We start from the raw sequence: 22,714 nt of genomic DNA, 5'->3' as shown, positions 1-22,714 counted from the left end.
TGAGCATTTCATTTAGTGGCTCAAACAAGTCTTTTATTCAGGAAATAAATTACACTGGCAGCTATAAATTAAAATGGCTCATAAGAGTCAATTAGTTCGAGAAGCAGGCTGGTCATGCTTTATTTATTTATTTTATTTTTTCAATGCAAGAAACAGTTTATAAGAGTCATGTATTTGAGAATAGACAATGACACTTGTCACTAAAAAGAACAGGCTCAAAAGAGTCATTTAGTGAAAGTGACGTGACGTACGGCCAAGTATGGTGACCCATACTCAGAATTCGTGCTCCGCATTTAACCCATCCAAAGTGCACACACACACAGCAGTGAACACACACACACCGTGAACACACACCCGGAGCAGTGGGCAGCCATTTATGCTGCGGCGCCCGGGGAGCAGTTGGGGGTTTGGTGCCTTGCTCAAGGGCACCTCAGTCGTGGTATTGAGGGTGGAAGAGAGCACTGTACTCCTCACAGAGATTCACTCCCCACACCAACAATCCCTGCCGGACCTGAGACTCCAACTCGCAACCTTTGGATTATGACACTGGTGCTATATGTTTTTGACTCACTATAAAGAACTGGCTCATATGAGTCATTTATTTGTGAATCTTGCTACACTGATCACATTGTGTGTTGTTCTCACATGTTTAATGGAAACACTTCTATTTCCATTACTGGTACGCAGACATTCAATTCAGACTGCAAACTCACATTCAGTGGCACTGAAGCCAAGCTGTGCAGAAAACACAAGGAAAGAGACCTCTAACATTAGTCTTTACTGCCACCTACTGCCTGAGTAATTTACTTACAAGGCCTCCGATACTTATGTAATAAACACAACCCTGAACCTCAAAAGCAGTCTAGGCACATTTTTACACAAAGTCATTAGTCTATACAAACACAAATTCCTATAACCTCAATCATCCACTGCTTAAGTCACAACAGTTCACGGCCTTTCATAGATGTGCAAAGTTACAAGTCAAGTTTTTATGCAACAAGTAGAATGACCTTGATTTCTACAGTGCTTTGACCAGGCTTTTTTTTGTCTCTCTCTCTCTGAATAAAATGCAGAATGTATATCAAAATACTGACATAGAAACAAGCTTGACATTACTGGGTCAAGAAACAACATATTAGACTGCCTTTACATCAGGGAGCGGAGCATTTCCAGTTAAAATACCAGTGCTTGCAAGTGCATTGATAGTGTGAATGTTTTAGCAAAGTGATACAGAAAAATAGAAGGCATAATATCTAATATATTCAGTCACTATAAATTTATATTTAGATATTTTATATTCAATGCCACATCAGCAGCAGTTGAACAAACTACAGTATTTAAAAAAAAAAAAAAAAAAAAAAATCTATACAAGACATTTAGGATTAACAAACAAAAAAATCCAAAATATATTCAGGTAACATTTTTTTAACTGATCAGTTATTTTCTGTGAATGTGCGAGACTTCTGATTCATTGGTCACTATTAAATAACTAGAAGAATAACAAAGTGCAATAAACAGTAAAATTATTTCCACAACAAACAGCTTTTATGATTATGATAATAAATTAAAATAATATTATAACGAAATTTGCTATATAAAGCAGCACTACGGGATGTTTTTTGTACAGGAAAATAACTGGAGGCGAATGACTCTGGAAGCTTCGCATATTCAAGTTAAAAATGCCTCATGTTAATTAAAAAAAAAAAAAAAAAAAGAATTTAATAACAGTCGAGTTTGTCATGTAGCAGATGAATCTTGTTTGTCTAAAATGTACTGCGCGAGTACGACCATTAGGTGGCGACAAAGCCTTCCATAATTCATAGAGGGTTTCATAACACACCATAACAACTCCATTTGAAATAGATGGAGTAATGAACTACCACACAAAGAGTTCAAATTTCGAACAGATAACCAAATGATCACTCAGTACAGCTTTAATTCCTTCAAGAATTAAATGCAAGTAAATAACGTTAAAAATCAACATCAGTGCTAATCTAGTGCATGTTTTTGAACAATCTGTGGTTCAACCAAGTTCAACTAACACGTGCTGAGATCTTCAAAAGCTGGCTTTTAACCAGAAGTTTGTAAGTCCATGTTCTTGGACTGTGTCCTGTTGTGACTGAAACCACAAGCTGTTTCAGAGTAAAGCTCTTGGCACATGCATTATACCTCCAAATGCCCTATCCTGAATCATACATCTGTGTTAAACTATATAAAATATAACAGAATCTGAATATTTTAATTGGAACATCTTTGTATTTTACCAAAGAAGGAGCTGCAATAAAACACCAAAACAAACAGAAATAGACACGGGCCAAGCACATTTTATATCTGCATCACTACAAAAATACAAATATTGTGAACCACTTATTAATATGACAATATACAGGATATATAATATTTGTGAAATATGCTTTACCTTTGAAATTTGGTGTACACTCACATATGTGAATACATATTGGCTTTTTTACTTAGTAGCTACATTCTAACATTTTTAGTCATGAAATGGAATTTTGATACAAAATTGTACACGTATTTTATTATAAAGTGTAACCAGGTTCAATTTGTACGTCTTATTTTATAAATGAACTCTGCGGCCTGTGTTTCAACAAGTCTCTTTCATTGGTCTCACTCTCCATATATATATACTCCATTAAAGGTACAGAGGTTGCGTAACGGCGTCTGACGTCAAAGCAGTCACAAGACTTCAGTCGCGTCGCGGCCTTCGGCAGCAGTTCACGAACAGACAGCGAGCGGAGAGCGCAGCGATGGGGCTCAGCGCGAGAAGAAAGAATTTCATAAAAGCCGGATCGACTTGGATCTTCTGAATCGCATCGGATCGATCGCTATGGAGGCAGCGAGAATTTGATCGTCGATGCTGTTGTAACGTCGCTGATTGACATTGTGGATGCGCTTGTTGTGACATCTCCAGACTTCATCTCGAGCCGCGGATCTGTTGTTAATAGTCTAACTAACCCAAACTACCCCTGCAGCGGAGTCCGGGGGTGATGCTGTCCGTTCTCTCGTACGGTAGACTGGTGGCCCGAGCGGTCATCGGCGGACTCTCTCAAACCGACAGCCGCGATTACAGCCTGGTGTCCGCTAGCTTCGGCTTCGGGAAGGATTTTCGCAAAGGGATCTTGAAGAAAGGGATGTGTTATGGAGACGACGCGTGCTTCATAGCCCGACACAGGTCTGCTGATGTGCTAGGTATGTAATGATTAAAACGATTAAAGGCTCTTTATGATACATGCACAATATATTTTGTTTGGGAGAACTGGTTTGGTCGAGTATCACTGTGGTTGAATCGCTTCTGACGTCACAACTGTCGCACATCGGTGCATCAACAAAAGCCTTTATAGCCATCATACTGTATATGTCAGTTATTAGCATAAACCTGTTTAATCTTACTTTAACATTCATTTCTCTTTAATGTATTTTATTACAATACAGATACATTTTCATAAAACATATTACATGATAAACCTTCAGTTTTATAACGGCTATATATTTATCATATTTATTAGTGTTACTATAAATAATGGAGCACAGTGCTAAAAAAAAGAAATGAAAAAAAAATCGCAGTTCTTTTAGAATATTGTAACCGTGACGTCAGACGGGCCTTTACGAACGTTCTGAATCGAATTTTAAATCAACATTGCTCGCAACAAAGTATCATTTCCTATTGCGGCGTCAGTAGCGTTAAGAACGACGCATTCCATAAACCTACTGAAATTACCCAGTCCTTTCATTCCAAAGATTATCATTAGATTATCATTTATTTTATTATTAAGTGCTCCCACTTTTTATTTGAAACAGACCCGCTTCTTCAGTCTCATTATTACATTACAAGAAAAAAATGTTTTAGCAGTATCTGCTTTCCTCTTATATGAATGTTTCACTTCTTTATTTTCCCCTTTGATGTTTTATTTTAATTTAGTTAATATTTATTTAAATATTCTAAACTTGTGTTAATGCTTGTTGCCTTGTACAACAATGTGTGTACACTTATTACTGCAATAAAAATGAATCCAAAATTTCTGCAGTAGTCAGCAAACAATAACAGTATAAAACGAATGGGAGTCTGTTTCTACTGTTTAGCACTCCACGTGACTGGAGGGTCTGAACTGTTTTAGCTACTGTTAAAAAAAGCACTACATAGTACATTCTGTACTGCGATATGGAGGGTTATGAGCACAAAGTGAGATAAGATATTTAAAAAGGATCACATGTTTATCTACACAAACTAAGTGTGACACCTCAAAGTGGCTTGTACTTTAAATTAAAATGTAAACATGGGTAACAGTGCAAGCAGTTCACTTGGTATAGCTGCTGGAATTTGCAATGATACAATTTTTTATAGTATTCCATAACCTAATAGACCTGTTACATCATAACATTGTTTGTAACCTGAGAATTTGAACTGTTAGGGTTATCAAGAGTGCACATTAGTTTATATGTAACACAAAACCCACTATCTAGTTACAAGGAAGTCCGTCTGAAAGATGTGGGTGCAAAACGAAGATGAACACTGAAGACCACAAACCAGGGTTTCAGTCGTCTTTGTCTTGAGTAATGGCCGTGCTTAACGATGCAGATCTTCAAAGAAAGCAACTCTTTTAGTTCATGCTTCATTTGGGAATAAATTAGTTAATTCTATTTTTAGACAGCTTTTTTTTTTTTTTAGTAGTAGTCTTCAAAGTTGATTAGTCCTTGTACCCGTTTTGTCTGTCATTTAACCCACTCATAAGAAGTACACCTACAAATTCAAACGGAAACATGTTAGCAGGTCGCTTAACATCTGCCACGGCCTACTTGGACAGCCGTATGTCAAAGTCAAATTAACCTGGGATATAAATCCTCTTCTGCAGCTCAAACACATGGGCAGGGTTCTGTCACGGCCTCTTGTCTTTGAAATGGCAGTAAGAAGCAAGAACCGAGGCTTGTGTGTAACTTTAAGCCATTAAATCTAGCTGGAAATCCCAGAGGTGCTTTTAGAGTGGATGCAGGTCGATGTGAGGGGACTTGCCTTGTATGGTCACAAACGAGGGCTCTTGCTCATTGTCTTGTCAGAAGGGGAAGCTGGGAGGGCTTTGTAGGGAAAATTCCCTGTCTGGTGGAGCATTTGGATATGCACATGACATCTTTGGGGTGTAGGCCGTAAACATTTGCTTTCTCAATATTCAAGACCGGCGCATCTTGCAGATCATTTCATTTACTTTAGTGTTTGATTATTGTGGCTTTTTCCAATGGTTGAATGAGGATATTATGCCTAAAAAAATTACAATCTTATGATGGCAAATGGGCAATTACAATTTAAATTAAAAATTGAAATGAAATATATAAGGGGTGGCACGATACATGTATTCGTACCGAACCGTCACGGTACGGACATCTCTGCATGAGGCCTTACGACGAATACAGGCAATTCACCTCCAATCACAATCCCGCAGTAATGCAATGCTGTTTGATAACCGCCAGCAGAAGAACAGCGAATGCCATGAGTTGCACACTTGAAAACAAAGCCCCCTAGACAGTGACCATGTGCTGATTCTGAACGCATCTCTCACTGACAAGGGAGTATACTTTAAAGGCTTGTGCACTCAGCTGTTTGTGAAATGGAGCTTTGTGCTCGTGTATCCCACCTCTCTTATTCGGCACAAATTCAAATATTCCGTAATATTTCCATATTTGCAATGTAACGTATCTGAATGCGAAACTATTATTTATTATGTAAATGACAGACTTTGTACTTCAGTCGCGTTCCAACGGTGACACAGAAGTGTGTGCGCGTACGTGCGTGTGTGTGTGTGTGTGTGCGTGCGCTCCGGCGCGATCACTTCAACTGTTTCCTTATACCAGCAGAATCAACTTTAAAGACTTATTGTCTTATTAATAATGCATCACTGTATAAAGGTCTGCTTTTATTTGTGTACACTCACAATGAAAACAAAAAAAGACAACAAACAGGATGTCACTTTCTGCCATTTGAGTTTCCTTTCTGTAAACACATTAAGCATCACAAAAATGAACTGAAACTCAGCATATATAGGCTGTTACATGTCACACTTCCCCCCCCTTGTTTATCTGTAAACTAAATCAAATATATTTAATTTATGTATTTTGTTGATAGAAACTCGCTGAAAGAAGTCTCTTCTGCTCACCAAGGCTGCATTTATTTGATTAAAAACTACAGTATAAAAAAAACAGCAATTGTGAAATATTACACTTAAAATAACTTTTCTATTGTAATATTTTGTAAAATGTAATCCTGTGATACAAAACTGAAATTTCAGCATCATCATTCCCGTCTTAAGTGAAACAATTTATTATTTATCATTCATTTTTATTATATTAATGCTGAAAACAGTTGTGCTGCCTCATATTTTTGGGGAAACTGTGAAAGCATTTATTTGAAATATAAATCTTTTGTTATAGTCCAGGTGATGTGCGCAAAATTTGAGGTGATATGTTCACTTTTTCATAAAAGCATGAAACTTTGTACAGTTGTACAGGTTAGGGCCCTGAACATTTTCAGAAATGGAGCCATAGCAAAAACACCTCATGGTTGCCATGGCGACCATTTTATTTTCCGCCATAACCAAATTATGTATTTTTTGTCATATCACCTGAACTAAACATAACACAGAAAAGGTGATGTCTACCCCTATGTTTTGATGGTCAAGGATTTTGACGGGACCCGAACCACACCTGCATTAAATCTCCAACATGAGGTAGACAAAACTCATTAAAACTTTTATTCAAATTGTGAATAAATTAAATACAGAAAGCAAGCAAAGACCCTTCCTTTTAATATGATCACTGCAGCTGTCAATCAGTGGCAGCGTGATTGGCTACATTGCTCAGCGTGGACTGGACCGAGTCAAAATAGTCTTGGTTATTGGACCCGCAACCTGACTGTGCTTGTCCAACCCACACCCGCACCACACCCTACACATAAATATTATTCCACCCGTATTCCAAATCAAATATTAGAGATATGTGAGAATTTTAATTCTGCATCTTCTGAGATTTCATTGTAATCCTTCTCATAAAGTCACTGAATTAACATTAACTGTTCACCTGATTGCGTTGCTGTCTGCGTGTGATGTTAGAGCGTTGTTGAGAAAGAACAATAATATATTGGAAACACACTATGGCCTCACTACGACTCTGCCTGAGAAGTAAGGAAAAATACACTTACCTGAGATTTTTTTTTTTGTATCTCTGAAATATATGATGGTATTCTTGAAAACAATCTTTTAATGTATTGTTGAATAAAATATTAGTTATCAAAGAAAGAAAAAATTAATAGCCATAATATGGGCTTTTGTAAATGCTGTGAGCAGTGATGCTCAGATACTGTGACTTCCTTCACACATTGCTGATTTCACCATTAACTCTTCACCTGAACAGTTTATGTTGCTGTATATCATTGTAATCATTGACCATCAAAACATAGGGGTAGACATCACCTTTTCTGTGTTATGTTTAGTTCAGGAGATATGACACAAAATACATAATTTGGTTATGGCGGAAAGTAAAATGGTCGCCATGGCAACCATGAGGTGTTTTTGCTATGGCTCCATTTCTGAAATTGTTTAGGGCCGCAAACTATACAAGTGTACCAAGTTTCATGCTTTTATGAAAAAGTGAACATTATATTCACATATCACCTGGACTATAACATTCTAAATGTCTTTACTGTCACTTTTGATCAATTTAATGAATTCTTGTTGAATAAAAGTATTAATTTCTTTCTATGAACAGTCCGTAAAATATTAGTGACATTCAAAACAGATGCAAAATAGCTAATATTTTTGCAGTTTAATCATTTAGAAAATGCAGCTTTCTAATGGTTTTGGTCCTAACTGTGCATCTTTTCTATGACCTATAGGTGTGGCTGATGGAGTAGGTGGCTGGCGTGACTATGGGGTCGATCCCTCTCAGTTCTCTGGGACGCTCATGAGGACGTGTGAGAGGCTGGTCAAAGAAGGACGATTTGTGCCGAGCAACCCAGTGGGAATCCTCACCACCAGCTATTATGAGCTACTTCAGAACAAAGTACCGCTATTGGGTGAGCACATTCATCTTTAGATTATGGATTATGTAGTGAATTCATTTCAAGCTACAAAATGGAAGTGTGCAGTATGCTGTACAATGGATTTTCAAATTAAATGCAGCACAGAAAAAGCATTTGCATTTAAATTGATCTTTTTAGATTTATTTCTCGAATATATTTTCTGTTTTCTAAAGAAAACTGTAAGAGATTAGATCATAATGTGTTTAAGGCTGTTGGGATTGCAGCATTATGCTCTGGCTTCAATTATGGTGTGGTCGCGCAATTTGGTGTTCAGTTCACTTCCATTAAAATGCTTGCGTAAACAGAAGAGCATGCATCATGTTTTCACTACAAAACAAAGGTCAATTGTGTATCAACTGAAGTTCAACTAATTTTGCACGCTTAAAATTCCTCTTTAATCATTACATTTGCAACACGTCTAGTCCAAGCATCCAGACTGTGATGTAACTTTAGAGTCAGACTATCATTCCCGCTTAAGGTGTTTGCTTGCAATGGCAGCTTATTTTACTCTGCATGCACAGACATGGGAGACCGTACACATGGATATGCCATAAAACTGCGGAATGGATGTTATGTTCTGGGACAGTCAAGAGTGAAGTTTTATTTTTCCTGACTTGGGAGGGAAATGGTTTTTGGGAAGGGCCTTGGCTCATTTTTTTCAGGATGAGAACAAAGCCGTAACTAAAATATAATGGACAGAAATGAGTCATTGTACAGCGTTCTGCTCTCAAAAACACGCTGTGGGCTGGGGATGAGTCACAAACAGAGTGTACTGGGTCACAAGATTGGATTTTGGTAAATCTGCACAGATTCAAAGCTAAATGGCAGTTTTTGTGGTTTAGCCTCTTTAAAGGGATATTCCAGGTTTGATACAACACTCTTAAAAATAAAGTTTATTGGCATCAGTGGTTCCATGAAAAGCATTTAACATCCATAGAACCTCACATTTCGTTTATTTATTTATTTTTACATTCCTTTACAATTTTATAGTGGAAAACTGTTCTTTAGATTATTAGAATGTTCTTCACACTAAGAAAATGGCTCTTTTAACAACTGATCACTGAAAGGTTCTTTGGGGAACCCAAAATAGTTATTCGATGGCAATGCTGTGAAAGCATTGCATTATGACGTTAGTGTTTAACCCTCATGTTGTGTTCTGGTCATTCTAACTCAAGCATATTCTTTTCCTGGAGTTCTAGTTAATATTATCACATTGGACTAAATCTTACTAATTTTGCTCATACAGGGCATAACAACTTCCCCAAAATGAGGATAACTTTTGTAATAATTTTTTTCCCACCTTGTTATACTTGTAACAGTTAAAAATGACTGAATATGTTTTCTTTTAATTTGCACAAGTTTGGTATTTCTTTTTGGAACTGATTGATCATAGACCTCATTGATCTGAAATTAAGCACCTTAGTTTTTGAGTGAACATTATAACAAATTATCCACAAATAATGCCTTTTTATCACTCAAAAACAGAGGTGCATATGCTCAGATCAATGAGGTCTATGATCAAGAATTTCCAAAAGAAATATAAAGCCTGAAAGAAAACAAATGACAAAGATTTGATGATGATATAGCATAATGAGAGATTTACAGGCAATTCTTAAAAGGCCTGTCATTATTGACTGAAAACACAAATGTAACAAGGTAGGAGGGGAAAAAACTAAAAATTACAAAAATGATGAATTTTTTTGGGGGGAGGGAAGTTGTGTATACCATGTGTGAGCAAAGTTACACTAGAAACACCAAATAAGGTCAAATGAATTTTCAGCAGAGCACAAGGGTTAAATACGACTAAAAATAAACAATTTGTAGGTTGATTTCTCTTAATAGTGAACATTGTGGCTCAGTAGGGCATTTTAAAAAGAAATGAACATTTTATTGTTCCTATGACGTGACTAAGTTTCTTGTCTTTAGGAAGCAGTACAGCATGTATCGTGGTACTAGACAGGCAGAGTCACCGGCTACACACGGCAAACCTGGGTGACTCTGGCTTTCTGGTGGTTCGAGGTGGTGAGGTGGTCCACAGGTCTGATGAACAGCAGCACTACTTCAACACCCCTTTCCAGCTCTCCATTGCCCCTCCTGAGGCAGAGGGCTCCGTCCTCAGTGACAGGTGGGACAGTTCGCTCTGTTATGTGTTTTTCCTCTCGCTTTCTGATGATGCAACAACATTGTGTCCCCAAACTAGACGCAAGCGAGGCGTAATCCGCTGGCTGTCAGTATGAGAGCATGATTAGGTCTTCACTCTGAGAGACTGGTTATTAACTCGACTGGATTATCAGTTCCTCCTGGTGAGAAATGAGTCACTCGGTGTGAACACAGCAGCATCTCTGAAGTTTAGGATATGTAATGATCTCTTTGCTCTCATTTCAGATTAGAACACCTTAAACTGTCAAAAGAAAAATTTGATAATTGTGCACTGAGTTAACATACCCTAAAAATGGATAGAATCTTAAACTGCAACTTATTGGCTTAACTATTTATAGCCAATAATAACTACTCAATATTATTTAAAACACTGATTTACTCTCTAGCACATTCATATGTGAAAGAATGTACATTTTTTCACATATGTAGTGCAGCATTTACTGTGAACCAAGCTGCTCTGAAACTCTGAAAACGACTACGGTAATGAGCTGGTCATGTGTAAATGAACAAAATGACATGCTGTACTCTGAAACATGTAGTGCATATACTTATTTAAGTTGTAGCCCACTTACTTATTGCAGGCTTTGCGATTTGATAATCATATTAGCCACTTCCGGTTTTATTTTGAATAATCTTGCAGCCCTAAATTGTGCATTCTCTAAACGTTGCCAAAAAAAACATCTGATCGGTGTCTGATAAACATGACCCTAAATCAGTGCATTACAGTGACTTTATCACGGTTAAGCAGTGTTGTTGGACTCTTCTCGCTCTGAGCTACATCCGTTCAGTTTAAATCTTGCCAGTGGAGCTAAAGGAGACGACCTTAGCATGGCCTCTGTAAATCCTGACATTAGTTGGTTTCTCTTTGACAGATGAGCTAGTGGAAGAAGTTCTCTGAGGCCAGATATTCTTCAGTTTGTGGGTCTGAATCTTAAACTGTTCCACTTCTTAATGTCTCAGAATCTTTTATTCAAAATAAGTATCATGTTTAAACCGCATGACCTGAGACTGGCCGGCCGGTCTGGCACAGACAGAGGGAAAGACAGCCAGTGTATTCGTAGAGTCAGTGTACATAGCGTCTGCTGCAGACTTCCTGGAACAGAACACGACACTTCACAGCTGATTCTGCATGCTTTATACTGTAATGAGGATCAAGCTATAAGCTTCTTGGACTGAAACTGCTTTTATTCCTCTAAACTTGAGCTCATAAATATGGTCCGCAAACAACAGTGCTTTTACTGTATATTAGAGTTCCAAACATGTTTCAGCAACGTATGGTGTAGGTTTTGATGGATCATTGTGTTCCTGAGAGTTGAATGTTTCATTTTTTTCACATATGTCAACCGTCAAATCCAGGATATCACATCTCATAACTAAACTATTGAAAGTTCACTTGCATTTCTAGGTAACAACTTTCTATTCTCTCGTTTCCCACAGCCCTGAGGCTGCCGATAGCTCGTCCTTCGATGTCCAGTTGGGTGACATCATACTCACAGCTACAGATGGTCTCTTTGACAACATGCCAGACTATATGATTTTACAAGAACTCAAAAAGCTCAAGGTACCGAACATCTACAAACAACACTTCCCTCTGTCCAATTTTCTGTCCTCCAGCGACACTAATGCAAATCGTATCCTCTGCTTTCAGAATACCAACTATGAAAGCATCCAGCAAACAGCCAAGAGTATTGCAGAACAGGCCCATGTTCTAGCATACGACCCCAATTACATGTCTCCATTTGCACAGTTTGCCTGCGATAATGGCTTGAATGTCAGAGGTGAGATTTACTCATTTTGAAATGAGAAAGCCTTTTCCATGACTTACTTTCTCTTTACAGTTTTCTGTGAGATAATGGTCTTGCTAATAGCCATCATTGGCATTAAGTGTGTATGCATTTGCTCTGACAACAAATTGATTACAATTCTTTGCTAAAGGATGCAGTGCATTCACATTTACGCATTTGACATGCATTTATATTGTATTGAAAGTATGCAATTTATCAGATCAAAGCACCTGAAAATTTGATCACAATTCTATTTCAATTCAGCGTTATTATAGTTAACTAAAACTAAAATCATTAAAAAAAAGTTAATTGAAATTAAATGACCGTTAACTGAGATAACTGAGTAACACTTTACAATAAGGTTTCATTTTGCTAACATTAGTTAACTACATTAGTTAGCCTACACTGACAATGAAAAATACTTCTAAAGCATTAATTAATCTTAGTTAATGTTGATTTCAATGCTTACTAATACATTATTAAAATGAAAAGTTGTATCTGTTAACGTTAGTTAACGGACCTGAGCTAACATGGACTAGCAATGAACAAATAGAACCTTATTGGAAAGTGTTACCTAAAAAAATATCGCTATTTTATTTTAGTCAGTTGCCGAAGCAACATTTCTCATTTTCATTTACTTGAATTAAGTGCATTAAATTCATTTTCAATTTATTATCAGACTTTCAGTGGCACGGGTTTGTAAATGTTGAGTAAATCTTTAATGTTGACATTTGCCTGACAAAATTCTCTCTCTATTTTCTTTCCAAAGGAGGAAAACCAGATGACATCACCGTTCTGCTGTCAATTGTAGCAGAGTACACAGACTAACGCTCACAAGGGCTGCAAAATGCTTCTCTTGTTGTCTTCCTCTCAGTCACTGGACTGGCGGCTGTTTCCTGCTGGCAGGATTGAGGGCTGTTTGAGTTTTCTGTTTCTGGCAGGGACTTGGAGCCCACATCTGTTCCTTGGGTTCTTCGGCCTTACTCGACCGTACTTCAAATGATGTCGTCTGCGGGCTCAAGTCAAAGACCACCTTGATACGGACTGTTTGACAAGGGCTACAACAGGTCTTGAACACTTCTCCAGTAGGAATCACCAGTGTTTCTGTCATCCAGAGATGAATTAGTTGGTAATGATGAGGTTGTGAAGCCAAAAGTGGAGAAAGAAATAGCGAGAAAGGAATAACAATCTGATTAGGGACAGGCATCCCAAAAAAGAAAGTTTACGCATCAAGAAGAACATTAAGATGGAGGCGTCATGCAGTGGGAGTGTTTAACTTTGTAAAAGGCCGATGGGAGATGCTCAAGTTACATGAGTCTTGAGAAGGCACGTTTTGCCTGTTCACTTTCCATTTAAAAAGACACCCGATCTGTAACCTCTGGATAGCCATCGACTGAATGCCAGCTGAGATGTGAAGTTGATAGGCACAAGTGACTACTACAAACTCTTCACTAGCTAATGGACAGTTTGTATTTTGGGAAGTACGTTGGGAATTCAGTCGAGGCATAACTTTACAGTACTAGATTGATTATGAAGTTTAACAACATCGAAATACTGTCAAAGTTAATGATCAACCATAGAAATGCCTTTCCTTTGAGATATTAATTAGTGACGATGCTTTTGCAGAACAAGTTCTCATTACAAGAAATCAGAGTTGGATGGGTGTTTTAAGCGATTCAAAGTACAGGGCAAATTACAGTTTGCTTGGGAAGACAGAAACCTTTTCCTTTATTTATTAATTTAAAACAGTATTACTCCACCCTTTTGAGTTAACGTAAGGGATTGTGGGATGTGTTGAGAGGAAAAGCAGTCCCACTTAAACCACTTTTAAGAGGTTCACATGCTTGTGGTGTGCGTGTGTATGTATGTGAGAGGAACGTTTACGATGTGTAGATATTTGGAAAACCGGCTGTATATTTGTGTATGACATGTATGCATTTGGAAAGTGTAGGCTATTACACATCAGATGTATATGAGAGTATATTTGATAATTGAGTGGATTCTGTGTTAAAATATTTTTCTTTTGTAAAATTTAATTTTAAAATATCCCTTGAGGCGTTTACGCACAAAGCTAATGCTAGCATCTGTGAATGCTTTCAGTGGGTATGTCATGGATCACATGATCTAATAAAGTTATATTTTTGTAACTTCTGTAGATCAGTTTTTCACAGTAAATTACGGTTTCTCTGTTTTAGAGTAAATATTACATTGAAGAGTGTAAATTATGTTCTGTGATAATGTCACAGATGCTGTCAATAGTTGTGTGAAATATTTCTACAAAAGACATTAATATTTAATAATCTTAAATACATTCTTAATAATCTATGCATTCTTAATATATTCTTATTTTATATTTATATATATATATATATATATATATACACACACACACACACACACACACACACAGGTCATATAATTAGAATATCATCAAAAAATTGATTTATTTCACTAATTCCATTCAAAAAGTGAAACTTGTATATTATATTCATTCATTACACACAGACTGATATATTTCAAATGTTTATTTCTTTTAATTTTGATGATTAGAGCTTACAGCTCATGAAAGTCAAAAATCAGTATCTCAGAATATTAGAATATTACTTAAGACCAATACAAAGAAAGGATTTTTAGAAATCTTGGCCAACTGAAAAGTATGAAAATGAAAAGTATGAGCATGTACAGCACTCAATACTTAGTTGGGGCTCCTTTTGCCTGAATTACTGCAGCAATGCGGCGTGGCATGGAGTCGATCAGTCTGTGGCACCGCTCAGGTGTTATGAGAGCCCAGGTTGCTCTGATAGTGGCCTTCAGCTCATCTGCATTGTTGGGTCTGGTGTCTCTCATCTTCCTCTTGACAATACCCCATAGATTCAGGTCAGGCGAGTTTGCTGGCCAATCAAGCACAGTAACACTATGGTCATTGAACCAGCTTTTGGTACCTTTGGCAGTGTGGGCAGGTGCCAAGTCCTGCTGGAAAATGAAATCAGCATCTCCATAAAGCTTGTCAACAGAAGGAAGCATGAAGTGCTCTAAAATTTCCTGGTAGATGGCTGCGTTGACTGTGGACTTCAGAAAACACAGTGGACCAACACCAGCAGATGACATGGCAGCCCAAATCATCACTGACTGTGGAAACTTCACACTGGACTTCAAGCAACATGGATTCTGTGCCTCCACTCTTCCTTCAGACTCTGGGACCTTGATTTCCAAATGAAATGTAAAATTTACTTTCATCTGAAAAGAGGACTTTGGACCACTGAGCAACAGTCCAGTTCTTTTCTCCACAGCCCAGGTAAGATGCTTCTGACGTGGTCTCTGGTTCAGAAGTGGCTTGGTAGCCCTTTTCCTGAAGACGTCTGAGCGTGGTGACTCTTGATGCACTGACTCCAGTTTCTGTCCACTCCTTGTGAAGCTCTCCCAAGTGTTTGAATCGGCTTTGCTTGACTGTATTCTCAAGCTTGCGGTCATCCCTGTTGCTTGTGCACCTTTTCCTACCCAAATTCTTCCTTCCAGTCAACTTTGCATTTAATATGCTTTGATACAGCACTCTGTAAACAGCCACACCTTTCAGTAATGACCTTCTGTGACTTACCCTCTTGTGGAGGGTGTCAATGTTCGTCTTCTGGATCATTGCCAAGTCAGCAGTCTTCCCATTATTGTGGTTTCAAAGAACAAGAGATACCCAGAATTTATACTGTAGGGATGGTCATTTATTCAAACTCAAATGTAAATATTCTAATATTTTGAGATACTGATTTTTGACTTTCATGAGCTGTAAGCTCTAATCATCAAAATTAAAAGAAATAAACATTTGAAATATATCAGTCTGTGTGTAATGAATGAATATAATATACAAGTTTCACTTTTTGAATGGAATTAGTGAAATAAATCAACTTTTTGATGATATTCTAATTATATGACCAGCACCTGTATATATTTTATTTATTTATTTATTTATTTTTATTTATTTATTATTTTATATATAACATTTTACAAATACATTTGTAATTGTATATAACAATCTGATTAGGGACAGGAATAATCAGACATTTACTTAACGGTCCTGGAGCCTCATTTATAAAATGTTGCGCACAAACCATCCTAAAATTTTTCTTACGATCATCTCTCAAATATGCGTACGTGTGATTCATAGAATGAATGTACACACAGAAAATGCATGTACGCGTCTCTTTCAGATGTGAAATCTATGAATCGCAAATGATCTTGAACTTTGGCACAAATTAATGGTTTCAGCTCTCTGCCTTGTAAACGACTCCTAATTAATGTCATTAACATGTAAAAGATCACCAGTCATCATCCAAATTCTTTAATTTAGAACAGCGAGCTGCAAGAACAGCTTACATTTTCAAAAACCTGCAGTACTCTGGCAAGAAAAAGTGCGTACGTCTGCTCAGACCTTGACAAAGCACTTTTCCACGTCAAAGCCAGTTTTTACAAATATGAGCGTTGGCGTGGATTTAAGCGTACGCACACTCTAAGATCAAATCTGAGCATATGCACGCTTTATAAATGAGGCCCCTGCTGTGTGACAAATGTATTTTTAAGAGCAAATGCTGCAAGTAATCTCTCCATTAATATGACTTTCACAAGAGGCATGTATAATAATTAAATGAATAGTTTTAGATAAAGTATAGCATGTCACACTACAGGAGAGCGTTGTCTACCACCCACACAGACACCAATGCTTGCTTCAGCAACGTAGCTATTCTAATCACACAAGCCATATGCACCCTGATGAATTAACTGGATTACACACTTGGATGAATCTTCAAGGCCAACTGCAGAAAAGTAGCCACCTCTTTTCTCTTGGTCTAGTTCTATAGTGATTTCAAATTTGTTAAAGGAATAGATCACCCAAAAATGAAAATTTGCTTAAGACAGACTCACCCTCAGGCCATCCAAGATGTAGATGAGTTTGTTTCTTTATGGGAACAGATTTGGAGAAATAAAGCATTTCATCATAGATCCTCTGCAGTGAATGGGTGCCGTCAGAATGAGAGTCCAAACAGCTGATAAAAACATCACAATGATCTACAAGTAATCCTCACCACTCCAGTCCATCAGTTAACGTCTGGTGAAGTGAAAAGCTGCATGTTTATAAGAAAAAAAATTCAAATAATAAAGATGTTATCAAATTCAAACCATCGCTTTCAGCTAAAAATACCAGTACTTAGGGCTAGGCGATATGGCCAAAAAAATTATCACGATAATTTTTTTTATATCAGTCGATATCGATAATTATCACAATAAATGTCAATCTTTATTTCTTTCAAGTTTAAAGCCAGATTTTTGCTCCAAAGTTAAAGACCATTAATTTACCTTAAAAATTTCTTAGTTTCTGCATGTAATATTGTTTCAAATCAAGAAACAGGTTTGTGCTGTCTGATATTATTAATATTACTTTTTTGTCTCTTAGGAGTGCGATAGTTGTAGTAGCTTGAGTTAGGATGCAGATGTAAATTTTTGTTCATTATCAAAATCAGTAACATCTGTAAAAAATTGTAGCAACCTCATTTTTATATGGTGAAATTTAATTATTTTGAGTTTTTCTTTTAATTAATCATGATAAACCGTTAAAACCACACGTATAGCACACATTAATACCATGGTAAAAATATAACTATATGGTTTTTAGGTATTTACTCTATCCATAGTATTGCTTTCTCCATTGAAAAGTCATCTGGTCTGAATCAGCAGAGAAATATGCACAGTTCAAACACCGTTTACAAGCCAAAACAGCTCTAAACAAATATGTGGGTGGATTTTGATGTGAGAGGAAAACAAGTGATGGACTTTTTCACTGGAGGAAGCGTTATTATGGATTATGGATCATAATTTGGCCAGAAGTGACAGTTTAACGTTAAAAACATCTTGATGGATTTTTTTCTTATAAACATGCAGCTTTTCACTTCTCAACATGTTAATTGATGGACTGGACTGGACTGGTGTGGATCATTTATGGATTATTGTGATGTTTTTATCAGCTCTCATTCTGACGGCACCCATTCACTGCAGAGGATTCATTGGTGAGCAAGTGATGGAATGCTACATTTGTCCAAATCTGATGAAGAAACAAACTCATTTACATCTTGGATAGCCTGGGGATGAGTACATTTTCAGTAAATCATTTTTGGATGAACTATTCCTTCAAAGCAGATGTTTAAATAAGTCATCTGTATGTGGACCATTGGTAGAATATATCCCCCTAAAGAGTAAAAAGTGACAAAATGACACAATTCAGTTTTCAGGCTTCCATTTCTTTGCATTTTTACATGCATCATGCCAGTATATATTTTATAGTGTAACTGCAACAGTTTGTGGTTTTCTTAAATTTTATGCTCAACTGAGGTGTAAATTGTTACAAAGGGCATGAGAGCCTGAAATACTGCGCACATTACCATCACCGGTAAGTGGCTGGAGACTAAATTTGTTTGCCAGCAGTCAAAAAAAACCAGCAGTAATGGTTGTGACCCCGACATTATGAGCATGAACTAATGCAATAGCGATTGATCGAACCATCACATTAAGAGCTGAAATGACAAAATGCCTCTAAAAGGTGAGCTAAATGAAGTTATTCTGTTTTGCACGGCTGTCCAGCTGAACTCTGACATGATCTGATTTGTCAAGCTTCTATCTGAAATATTTTTTTCAATTCAACAGTCACGCAAAGCACAAGGTATTCTCTGGATAATGTGGCGAGGTGTGTGTATAATAGAAGTTATTGCTGCAGTCTTATATAACAATCATTTCTCGAGCAACATTTTAAAGCAGTGAGTCAAAGCTTCCTCTGACTCATTGGTGGACACACAGAACATGGAGTCCTTCAATCCTCGAGAATGTGTTTGTTTTGAAGTTTGATTTATCTTCTCCATGGTGACCGAACTCATCTGAATTGTGTGTTTAGGTAGACATTCCTCAAAAAGTACAACAAAAAGTGATTGTGCCCCACTTGCCCTACTTTACTATTGTCTTATAGTTTTCTTTTCATCTCTTCAAGAACAGTTTTAACTTATGAAAAAGGTTTTTACATTACAAAGATATTTGTGTAAGAACAGAAACAGAAGCAAACAGCTAGCTTACACCTTTCTTACATTATTAAAGTAATACAAGATGTGCCCTAACAAGACCTAGCGATGGCCTTGACAGCAATATTTAAGGAAAATGTCAAATTTAAAACATATTAACCTTAAAACAATCTAAACAGCAGAACTGTGTTAACACACTGTGGGTTATATTTATAATCTACTGAGTTACTGTAGGCTACATCATGCAGTAAAGTCCATGCATTCTTGCAGTAGGTGTTACCTGCATCAGGTTAGCTTACGTTGTTACCCGAGTCACTCCTCTGTTCCTCCGTCCTCCTCTGTGTCACTGGCACAGGCCAGACTGGGTAAATCCGCAGTTTTACTGTCCACTACATCAGTGTATACAGCCCCGAAGAGCAGTGAGCGGATCTGAAATGAGACCCTCGAGTTATAAATGCAAACATCTGAAGAATTTTTGATCAAATTGTAGTTGGATCATTCTACAAAATGGGTGTATTTTGTATCCCACAGATACATACATGTAAAAAAATAAAATAAAAAATGTAAAAAAAAAATGACTTAATGAATAAAAGACCCCAGAATGACTTTTGGTTCGGACACATTTGACTGAATTTATGTTTCTTGTGATATTAAAAATTGTTTGATTTAAATGCTTCTGCTTAAATACCTGAAACAAAGATAAAGATATAACACAATTTCTTACTATTTAGCCGTATAAAGCCTGATGTATTATATTTGATACATCAATTTCTAAGGCCTCTAAATTATCAACTTTATCAAAACTTGCTGAAAAACCTGTTGCACACTATCTAGTACATGCCTTCTATTGTCTGACTGATTTGTACACTTTTAGCAAGTAAAGTTTCAGGTGTGTTTTTCTGTAAAATGTCTACAGATTTTTTATAAAGTAAATGAGAATAAATTGAGAATAACTGTAAATTGTTAGTGATATTTCAAGACAAACACATACTAGACTGAAGCAATTTAAGTTTATTTGATTATCCAGACATCATTTAGAAAAATCATGTTCAAATGCTAAATGATCAATTCTTGGAGAACATTTATTTCTTCATCTCTCAATCATCTTTGTATTGCACTGCATTAGGCCTATATGTTTAGAAACTGCAGAGCTTTGATTATAAAACTAAGCATTTAAATATCATCTTACTAAGCCATTATTTGGAGATACAGACTGATATCAGTGATATGTATATAATTTTATGTAAGTAGTCTGCTATGCTCAGACTATTATTTCATGTCTTTACATGGTTAAAGTATAGATGAGTTGCAGTGAAGGAATTCTTTTTTTTTTTTTTGGCCACAGTAATTTTGTAAGTGTGTAACTTTACAGTTTTGAAGATTTTGCTATTATTTTACTTATGACTGATAAGAATTTAGGCCTAATAAGCAATTTATTGTTTGTCTGATAGAGGACTCTAACCTTAAAAGTGGCTGGTGTTACTGGTGTAGTCAAGGCCGATTCAGGTGCCAGTCTGGGTTTTGGCAGGATCTTTCCAGGTGTCTGAAGCTGAATCATCTTCCTCATATGAAGGTTTGGATTAAAAACCTCACTGCCCTGACTGGAAGCCACCTGTTCCCCATCAGCGACGTACACCTCTGTCTCCATAGGGCCTTCACATGTGGAGACTTCTGCTGTGGAGGTCTTGGGGATGTTGACAGGACAGTCATCCCTGAAAAACAGATTGCTATTTGTTGTTGTTGTTGAAGCTACAATTTAATCATTTAAACATTCATTGTTTTAGGTTCTTTTTGGTTTTTCTAAAGAAGCAGCATTAAACTCTCTGCTGCCCCCACCAGCTCTGGAGAATAAGTTTTTATTATTATTATTATTATGCAAGGATTTTATTTAAAGCTGCAGTCTGTAAGTTTTGCCTCTTTGTCGCCATCTGTTTTAAAACCTGGAATTGCAGTTACTTGCGGAATTATCTTCATTGCGTGGGATTGTACTCCGGCACGGCTCCAGCACAGATGAATCTAATGTTTTGAGGAGTGTGTGTGTCAGTCTGTCAGTCAAAGCACCGGTGTGGAAACTGTATTTAGGAATCACAGATTCTAGCCTACGTCTTGGCCAAATAAGAATTTTCACCGTATATTGTCATCTGAACAAGTAAATAACAAGTCTGCCACGCTTGTTCTGACCAACTGAGGAAAAAAGCATTACAATAAATGACGCTACCACTGGTGATTAAATCTAATGATCGGTTAGCTCATATCGTGTAGATTTCAATTTCTGTACAGTCTAATCTCTAATTGTCATGCCATTCGAATTTCATACCAAGAAATTCTTTTAACCCAAAAAGCAAACTATGCTCCCTTCGAACTGGTTTTCTTTAAAATACAAATCTTGTGTAATCTCAGGCTATCTGTAATCAGATGCACATTTAAAGCTGGAATATGATTTAATTTCATTCACGTGTTTCATAAACACATAATCCTTTCTGGATTACAATCTGCCATTAAAAAAATGATACATTTAATTATTCTAGCTGCTGTGAGAAAAGGCTAAACGATCCGTCACCTGCAGGATCCTCACATGCGATAGCCTACTAGCCGGGAAAACGTCTTTATGTTTACAGACATGACGTAATGACGCAGCAGCATGCTCGAATTTCCCGCAAAAACCTACCCGTATCACTCAAATTAGAAAACATTATTATAAGCTAACTGTTGTGAATCAGGCTAAAGTAAGGTGATAGTTTTGAACACTGGCTGGTTATGTAATTTCTCAAATATTGATTTTGGATAATTTTTAACCAAAAAATGTTATGAACTGCAGCTTTAACTGTAGAAAATTAACAATCATAATTGGCCTGGTATAATATTGAACATATCTTAGCCAAACAACAGACAAGCACCATAAAACAAGACAAAGGAAATAAGGAATAAGAAACAAAAAACATTGGTGGGTGGAATAAAAAAAGGATTGTCTGCAAGTTCAAAATCACAGAAATTTAAGGCATTCTTTTCGGTCGCCCCTTTCATTGCTGGGGTATGTTAGCAAAATTAACAAACTGCTCCTGAAGCATGAGGTTTACTGGAGTTTTAGGAAAATTCATCTACAGTTTGTTAATTTTGTTAACATACCCCAGCAATGAAAGGGCGACCCTCGTAGAATAAAACTTATTTATATACTAAAACACTGAAATGACTGAAGTCTTCATGGTCTAAAACATGCTATGTATTTTTAATGGGTGAAAACCTTTTTACTGAATGTGTGCCTGTGAGCAAAGAGTCTGCACCAAAGCCTGAGTGATGTTAGTGCTATGGGTAACGAAACACGTGCAGGCCTGTGTGAGGGACAGCAGAGGCAAAAGAAAGAAGGCACGAATCACATGGCGACAGTGGGGGAAGGTGTGTGAAGAAAAGATGAATGCATGCCTCTGAATATGTGAATTGCGTCCAGGGGGGGCAGGGCATTACTATGTTCAGATTTGGCCCTGTACCAGAACTGCGGCGCACAGGACAAATACTCCAATGCACGCGACAGCAAAGCAACTATAACAACTGTTTCGACTTAGCCAGGATCTGTTTATCTACTCCAAGAGGGAATTTGGGCACTCTTTAGTAAAATGATCTCATTTACTCAAAATTAACAT

At 37.0% G+C, this 22,714-nt stretch overlaps 2 protein-coding genes across 5 annotated transcripts in view; one reads left to right on the top strand and one right to left on the bottom strand.

Annotated features, from left to right (window-relative positions):
* rad9b (RAD9 checkpoint clamp component B) overlaps window positions 1-22,714 on the bottom strand; it is a 62,126-nt gene that overhangs the window by 30,509 nt on the left and 8,903 nt on the right. For 2 of the 4 annotated variants that reach the window (XM_058784752.1, XM_058784753.1), the window contains exons 10-11: window positions 20,539-20,788; window positions 19,357-19,505 (exon numbers count right to left, since the gene is read on the bottom strand). In XM_058784752.1, the coding sequence (XP_058640735.1) occupies window positions 19,389-19,505; window positions 20,539-20,788 (367 nt within the window). In that variant the 3' untranslated portion in view covers window positions 19,357-19,388. Of the gene's footprint in view, window positions 1-15,922; window positions 19,506-20,538; window positions 20,789-22,714 lie in introns of those variants that run through there. The other 2 variants (XM_058784751.1, XM_058784754.1) reach the window with 1 other exon arrangement.
* pptc7a (protein phosphatase targeting COQ7 a) lies at window positions 2,668-14,182 on the top strand. The gene is made up of 6 exons (XM_058784755.1): window positions 2,668-3,210; window positions 7,898-8,077; window positions 10,010-10,208; window positions 11,681-11,804; window positions 11,892-12,021; window positions 12,797-14,182. Exons 1-6 carry the CDS (start codon window positions 3,009-3,011, stop codon window positions 12,853-12,855), a joined length of 894 nt encoding a protein of 297 aa, XP_058640738.1. The 5' UTR covers window positions 2,668-3,008; the 3' UTR covers window positions 12,856-14,182.

Source organism: Onychostoma macrolepis, chromosome 08 (genome assembly GCF_012432095.1).
Source record: "Onychostoma macrolepis isolate SWU-2019 chromosome 08, ASM1243209v1, whole genome shotgun sequence".
Taxonomy (NCBI): Eukaryota; Metazoa; Chordata; class Actinopteri; order Cypriniformes; family Cyprinidae; genus Onychostoma; species Onychostoma macrolepis.
This window is presented reverse-complemented; position numbering and strand designations above follow the sequence as displayed.